Raw genomic sequence first — 8,571 nt, 5'->3', positions numbered from 1 at the left:
AATGCCCTTAGCTTCCATCACTCCTTCATCTTTCAAAATAGAGAAAAAACAGTTAGGCAGATTCTTGAGTTACTAAATGATATATAACCGGAATTCAGACTTAGGAACTTTTAGTTCCAAGCTTAGGTCAGAGAAACACAATACCTCTAAAACATTAATTCCACATTTGGCATTAATATCTTTTCTCTTGGTACCCTCTTGCTTTCATTTGGCATGTTTGTCTATCTCATTAACTTCATGTTCTATTAATTGAAATCTTGTCTTCATTATGTTGACTTTTCACTGTCAAAAACCTACACTGATTTTTCAAATATAGTGCCAAATCAAAACTATTATAGAATGCAAAGCTGTATACATTGGTTAGAATGCAGGTTTAAAATTCAGCAAAACTTCTAGAACAGGGGTCTTTCTTGTTCTTACATTTTCCACCATTCATTGTCTTTGAAATCCTGGCCAACTTCTTAAATGCATTTTCAAAATCCTATCCAAGAAGCCAATCTATATTCATAGGCATGGATTACAACAAATTGTGTCTTACTGGGTGTTACTACCAAAAAAAATTTTAAATAAAATAAAAATGAAGAAAAAATCCAAATCAAAATACAAAATTCTCCTTCTTGAGTGGGAAGAAATACACAAACTCAGGGAACAGGAATTGCAATTAAAAAATCCAACTTCATTTTTTCATTATCTGTTAGAATAAAGAAAAAAGATGCAATTAAGCTTGAATAGGGATTTTTTAAATTATTTGTTTATCATGTGAGGAATAAGATATAAGTAGGAAATATGTATTCATTAAACATTGAAAACATTCTAGTTTGAAGTAAGTACATGTTTTATAAATAAAAGCAATTGTAAACTTATCAAATGGTCAAATAATCTCATATAAAACAAATACCAATCAGTATATAACTATACCCTGAAAGAAATAGGGAAGGGTACACAGCCATGAAGTGTAAGTCTTCTCCCATCAAACCAATGCAGTAATGTGTTTATTTTGTGTGAGAAAATGTACATTGTTGATAAAAAGTGAAATAAAGAAGAAACTATTGCTGATGAAATTTTGAATCTCATTAAATTTTTTCAGGGACCAGCAGTTGACATAATGGTTACATTGCTGGACTCCCAAGTAGTCGACTACAGTTCAAGTCCTGGACCTGAAGGCTTAAAACTCATGACAGGCGAGTGTACATGTGTGCCCAAAATTCTGAGAGGAGAATGGAGGAGAAGGAATTGCAGCATGGTCATACCCCTCATGGGTGATTTCTTGCTTTTTATCTCTTTGGTGAGCGCATGCACCCTACAGCAAAAATCTTTCTCTAAAAAAGAATAAAAATAATCCTTTACAAAAGCTGTCTGATGTCCATGAAGATTAAAAATTAACATTACATATTATTTATTATTTAAAGTCTTCCTATTGTTAAAAATATTTACAAATATAAATAAAACCCTTTGCATTTCAGCCCTTGGTTCTTTTACTATACATTATGGTGCCAAATTTGACCACAGAATATGGTTAAGTAAACTATAATGTATCATCTTGATAGACTATTATGCAAATATTAAAATATTCATCTTCACAAAGAATTTTTAAATATTCTTAGAAATACCTACTTTTATAATAAATAAAATAATAATAAGATTCAAAAATACATATATAGTATTACCATAGTATATAAAATAATATAGAATAAAATCAAGACTAGTGTAGGGAGACTAGAATAGAGAAAAATACTGCTGGGGACCAGCATTTGACATAATGGCTATGTCACTGAACTCACATGTAGTCAACCGCAGTTTGAGTCCCAGACCCGGTGGCTTAAACTCATGCCAGGTGTGTGTGCATGTGTGCCCAAGATCCCGAGAGGAGAATGGAGGAGAAGGGAATGCGGCATGGCCATCCCTTCTGGGGAGGGATTTCTCACTTGTTCTGTCTCTCTCTCTCTCTTTCTGGCAAGCACATGCGCCCTATCGCAAAAACTTCTCCAAAAAATGAAAAAAGAAACAAACAAACAAAAAAGAATAGAGAAAAATCTAGGGTTTTTTCCTGAGTGTAAGAACTGAGGTTTAGTAGCTGCCTTTTTTTTTCCCCCTAAATTTCTTCATTTTCCAAAGTTTCTACAGAGAGCCTGGACTATTTTATATAATGAAAAAAAGTACAGTTTCTTTTTAAATAAAAATAGAACTAGAGTGAACTAATAAAAAAGCTATAGGAACAAGGTATCTCCATTATTTTCCCTTCATTTGTTTTTCAGGAGACTGTTTATAGCACAAGAGTAACAAGAATATATATATCATTATTAGTAAAGCATGTAAGAGCAAAGGTGAGTTGAGTAAAAATACTGTTGGCTTCATAATTTTTAAGCTATTTTCTAGAATCAACCAGCTTATTTTTATCTTATAGGCATAGATACACCCTATAGCTCTATTGAAAACCACGTTCAGCTCTTCCCTTAAACAACAGAGGTGATTACCCCTCAGTTACCTCAACCACAGAGGAGCAATGACGAAAGAAATTGTTCTACTAGAATGTGCACATCTAAAACAACTTGTACTGAGTAGCTGAGTTATTGTACCCAGTATTACCCAGAGAATGAAATAAAGAGAGCACGAGGACTTTCCATTAAAAATGAAGAGTTGAACTTATTCGATAAGTTGTGTACTATTTTTTTAAAAATAATTGAGCCATATATTTAATTTCTGATATAATTATTGAGAGAAATCTCTTTTAAAAAAGTCATACAGTGCAACAGCACCTATCAATTTTTCAATGAACTCTACAGTCACTAGAAACTAATGCTAGAAAATTAGTAGTCAATCATGCATTGCATTTCGTATTATGTCCTGCTTTACAGTGTTCATTCATTGAAGTACATGGTTTATACAAAACAGATCTAATCAAAAGGGCAACCAAGGGACCAGCAGTTAGCGTAATGGCTATGTCACTGAACTCCCATGTAGTTGACCGCGGTTCGAGTCCTGGACCCAGTAGCTTAAACTCACACCGGGTGCGTGTGCATGCGTGTCCAAGATCCCAAGAGGAGAATGGAGAAGAAGGGATTGAGGCATGGCATCCCCTCTGGGGGGTGATTTCTTGCTTTCTGTCTCTCTTTCTCTCTCTGTTTTTCTGGCAAGAGCATGCACCCTATAGCAAGAACTTCTCAAAAAAAAAAAAAGGGCAACCAAGAGTGTGCTAGTCATATAGTAAACACGCTAGAGTCTGATGTCTAATGACAGCAGAAGTAGTTTATCCTTGAAATTCTACTGGAGACTGTACTTATTACTTAAAGAGTAGGGATCTGTAGTTCTCTTATGGTAGAAGAGCTGAGTCAATCACTAGACCAAGTTGGAACCAGTCTCAGAAAGCTGTTAGTTGGAGGACATTTAAGTAGAGTTTTAAAAAAAACCACACACATCTTGTAGTTAGATGTGTACAAGGAGGCTTCAAAAAAATTAAGAAAAGATGGAATTTAAGTAGGAATTTATATTGGTGCAAAAACTTTCTAAATTCATACATAAATTTTTTTTATAATATGCATTTTCCATGAGCTTTTTGAAGACCCCATCCCTCATGTGTCTAATTTGCATTTTGCTTCTTAGAAATAGTCTGTCTTTATAACATAAACTCAGCTCAGAACAGAAGAGATAGGGGAAGGCTATGCTATAAATCCAGGCAGCTTCTAAATCTCACCTTTCCAAATGGTCACTCCACATCAAGGTTGAGGAACACTGGTGGGGTAGGGAGGTGGAGCTGGATGCATAGTTGTTTGTGTGGTACCTTATCTGCGAATAGACAGAGGGTTTCAGTGGACAGAATTATTTATTACAATTCCTTTCGTCAGGTGTGCTTCCTTCGACATTTTGAAAGAAAATCAAAATTAAAACCTATACATCAACTCTTATTGCTATGATCAGGTAAATGTATTTTAGATATTGTCTCCCCAAAGACATCTCATTCCTATCTCCACACTTTGACTCACATTCTTGTTTTCTCTTACAGTTTCACACCAAATAGCCTGAGAATGGACAGCATGTCCTATACAACTCCTGAATCTATAGAGCAATTATCACAGCACTTAAATAAAAATTTGTTGACTTTGGGGCCAGCAGGTGACCTGGAGATTAAGGCAGCTGGATCCCACATGGCTGACTGTGTAGTTCAAGACCCACATCCAGTGGCTTGGAAACCATGCCAGGCATGTGTGTGCCAAAAATCCCAAGAGGTAAATGGAGGAGAAGGGATTGCGGCATGGCCATCACCTCTGGGGTGTGATTTTTCATCTCTCTCTCTCTTTCTCTGTCTCTGGTGAGTGCATATACCCTATAGCAAACTAAACAAACAAACACAACTCATTACCTTCAAACCACTGATGTTGACACCTAATTCTACTACTCTCGAGCTTTTTATTTTTCATGACTTCTCATTGCTCTAGGATAAAAATTAGAATTCTTAAGTTGATCTCAAAGGTCCTGCTTGATCTGTACTCTGGTTGAAACTCTGGCTTCATTTCCAGCTTTTTGCCCCTTTGCTCCTGTGTGCTCAGATCACATTAGCCATCCTCAAATATTATTAACGGTGTCATCCTCCTTTCTCCCACAGGGCCTTTGCACTTGCAGTTTCTTCTGCCTGGAACGTTCTTCTGTTCTTTATCACTTGGCTAACTTCTACTCATCTTGTAAGTCACAACTTGGAAAATCACTTCCTCAAAGAGCATCCTGTTGATTAGGACTGGTCCCCCATGGCATGATACCTGCTCCTTCTCTTTTCAGGAACTTATTGTAGTTTGAAACAAATAGTTATATAAGTGATTATTTGTTTAATGTTTGTCATTATATCTAAGCTAAAGTTTTGTGAGCACAGGAATCATCTGGTTTTGCTTACAACCACAGCTACCACAGAATCTGGTATGCAGGTCTTGAGTGGAAAATGCTGCTGAAGGGGCCCTAAGGCTCAACCCTCAACAGCTTTCTCTAATTAGAGCCCAACTTTACTGAATGTATTCAAAAATTCTAAGAATATATTTTGTTACTGCCCTTGAGCCTGCACTATTTGTTGGCTAAACTTTAGGGAAGATAATTCTGTAGGAAGCTGAGTATCATCTGCCTGCCAGAGTCAAGTAGCAGAGAAAAGAAACAACTAAAGGAATGAGACACTGCAGGTAATTAATTTGTGAGGAGCCAGGAGTTCTGAAGTATGGTATACTTCCTATTGTATTGTCTAAACTGCTTTAGAATATTTGCAAGTTATTTTTCAGAGAAGGGATTGATAAACAGAATATATAATAAACTTTAGCAGTTCACCCATTTAAAAAAGAATAATTTAATTTAAAAAATGGTCAAATGAGTTGAATAGACAACTCACCAAGGAAGATATATGAATGACCCAAAGGCATATGAAAAATGATTAAAATCTCTTGTCATACATGAAATACAAAATAAAACCACAGTGAAATACCATTGAACCCTAGTTAAAATGACTAGGATCACAAAAATAAAGAATTGTTGGTGAGGCTGTGGTGAAAAGGAAATCCTCTTACACTATATGTTAGTACAAGCTCTGTAGAAAACAACATAAAACTACCGTGTGACCCAGTAATCCCACTCCTTGGTATCTACCCAAAATACTCAGTCAGAAAAATAGTTGCTTTTTTTCCTGCTTATTGCAGCATTATTCACAATTGCTAAGACATGGAATCAACCTAAGTGTCTAAAAACTGATGACTGGGTTGAAAAACTGGCACATATATACTTGGAATATTACTCAGTCATAAGAAACAATAAGGCCTTTTTGTTTGTTTCAAAGTGAATGAATATAGAAGACTTAAGGGAAGATTTTAAAAGATACACAATTCATATCCCTATACAATATGTACCAAATGTTTCCTCTCTAAGGAAGAAATTGAAGGATTTGAAGATATGATAGTGGAGAAGATAAGTGTGGATACCAGAGGCTATAAGGGAGGAGAGTGAGTGACAGAGAATGGGTGGCTAAGGTTGGGTGGGAGGGACAAGGGCACATACATTCAACAGATAAAAGAAAGTGAAATTCTCTCTCTATTTTTTTTTTAAACCACCAAGAGTGAAACCTAATGTAAACTGTGGACTTTGGTAAGTGATAAGAATGTATCCATGTAGGTTCATCGGTTATAACTAATATTCCACTCTTGTGGAGGATGTTGGACATATGCAAAATCTCTATACCTTCTGTCCAATTCTATGAACTGCCCTAAAAAATAAGTTCTATTATTTAAAATGCTTATATATTAGGGCTGGCAGGTGGCATAGTGGTTAAGGCACTGAACTCTCACATAGCCAACCACAGTTTGAATCCCAGACCTGGTGGCTTGCTTCCTTACTTTCCCCCTCTCTCAATCTCTCTCTCTGGTCATTTTAAAAAAATAATAATAATAATAAATAAAATTAAATACAATTATTTAAAAATACTTATATACTAAAAAGTATATATTACTTAAGTTAATAACCTTCTGCCTAGTCTTTCTGATCCAAGTTTTTCTTCTCTTCAATACATCTTTTACATAGTTCCTAAAACCAAATCAAGCACCTATGGACCACCACTGGGGGATCCTAACCTTCATCCCCAGATTTATCTCCTACCTCTAATCTTTATGTGAGCTTTCTTCAACCTCCTAACTACTTACTCTTCCAGAGACCTGCCAAAGCTTTTTTACAACTAATCATTCTGGAATGTGCTATTACTTGATTCTAGGATGCCTCAGCGCCTCCACTTCTTTTCTAAATTAATCCTAGTTAGCCTATAGAGCCCAACCTTCCATTTTCTTGAAAAGGCACCATTACATCTATATTTCCAAAGCATTTTATACATCATTTAAAATGTACTTATCACAATGTGTTATTTTTGTTTGTTTTTTTTGTTTTTGTTTTTGTTTTTGTTTGTTTATTTGTTACTGCCAAAGGGCACATGAACTCACAAGAGAGACAGAGAAGGAAAAATGAGAAATCACTCTCCCAGGAGGCGATGGTGGCTATGCCACAGTCCCTTCTCTTCCTTTTTCCTCATGGAATTTTGGGCATGCATGCGCAAGTACACAGTTTATTTCAGGCTTCTGGGTCTCGGACTCAACCCATGCGGTCAGTCATGTAGAATCCAGCTGCCTTAACCTCTGTACCACCTGTTGGCCCACATTGTACTTTTTAGTCAGCATGTCAGTTTCTTACACTATAGTTCATAGCTGGAGCCTAGCACATTGAATAAAATAGAATTCTAAAAAAAGTACTGGCTCTTCCTCAATGGCTAATATCATGAGACCATGGACTGACCAAATCTTTTGGTACTCATGAGAGCCCTCCAGGTGTAAATCACTTCACCATGCATGATGGTTTGCTCATATTTTAAAGTTACTCTTGGCTCTGAAATGTGCATTCTCTTTATGTCCCACAAACTACCTTGAGACTAACCATTTCACCCAACTATGTATCTTTTTTTTTCCACTGGACTTGAGAAGAAAGAGCATAGACTTTTGTTTGACTTTTTTAAATGAATGAATGAATAAATAATAAATAAGGACTGTCTTGGGCTTAGAATTCCCAGATGAAGCTCCTGAGCCAAGAATATGGATATAAATTATTTATTAAGGACTGGTTCCAGGAGGAACCAATAGAGAGTAACCAATAGAGAGAGGGAAAGTAGGATGGAGAAGAAGCCAAGAAGGGGTGACCTTCTAGCCTCAACCTAATTCTTTGGAGGGAACTCTGGAGCACAAATTATACATCTAGGTATGTCCTGTCTGTGGTCAAGGGGTCTGGGGTTTTATATTCCCAAATCCATGAGCCATCGCATATTCTGGGTGGAAATAAAACTAAGTCTTTCCAGGTCTGCCCAATGGTGGGCCTCAGAAGGCTGAAGTATGAACATTTAGCAGTGAAATACAAAGCTTGGTGTGGACACCCGGAACTGGAATATGGGAACTGAGAGGTCTTGAAAGGAATCCAGTAATATGGTACATCCTATATGGGAAGTTAAGTTTAGCTGGTGGTGGAGGAAGTTGCTCGTATGCACAGATTGGGGAACTCTGAGAAGGATGTCCTGATGAAAACAACCTCCCTTGCATGACCGATTCCTGGAATTTCGCTAGGGATTAAGTTTTCAATTGATACTGAGAAGCAATATCTTAAAAGGGAATTACTTTGGATGGAAGACAGAAAAGGTAGAAACATTTATTTAGAATTTTACCACGTTTAGTAATGCCAAACTTTTTTGCATTTAATTCCACTTAATGCTTAACCCCTTTACTACACTGACTTTCTTCACATCAATATGGACCTTACCTTGAGTGCAGCATGGGCAGGTACTACTGGGTCTCTCAGACACCTTAGCTCCTATCCACTGCCCAATCTGAACAACTGAGGGCCATGATGTCTGCAGTGTTTCTTTAGAATTTCTGTGCCAGATTCACAATGTTTATAAAGGCTTTCTGGAATTTTGAAGAACACAGAGAAAACTATACTAGAGTTCTCATCTATAATTTATTTTTATTTCCTGAAGAATTATTTAAGTTTATTTATTTATTTACTTTAATTTGACCAGAGAAG

At 36.4% G+C, this 8,571-nt stretch overlaps 1 protein-coding gene across 1 annotated transcript in view; it reads right to left on the bottom strand.

Annotated features, from left to right (window-relative positions):
- Positions 1-6: 6 nt before the first annotated feature.
- The window catches only part of PTGER3 (prostaglandin E receptor 3), a 78,893-nt gene continuing 70,328 nt past the window's right edge, over positions 7-8,571 (bottom strand). The window contains exons 4-5 of the mRNA XM_006167133.2: positions 3,692-3,783; positions 7-691 (exon numbers count right to left, since the gene is read on the bottom strand). Of these exons, the coding sequence (XP_006167195.1) occupies positions 688-691; positions 3,692-3,783 (96 nt within the window). The 3' untranslated portion in view covers positions 7-687. The remainder of the gene's footprint in view (positions 692-3,691; positions 3,784-8,571) is intronic.

The sequence above is a fragment of the Tupaia chinensis genome, unplaced genomic scaffold (genome assembly GCF_000334495.1).
Source record: "Tupaia chinensis unplaced genomic scaffold, TupChi_1.0 Scaffold144529_1, whole genome shotgun sequence".
NCBI lineage: Eukaryota > Metazoa > Chordata > Mammalia > Scandentia > Tupaiidae > Tupaia > Tupaia belangeri.
Note: the sequence above shows the minus strand (reverse complement) of the source record. Positions and strands in the feature narration are given on the sequence as shown.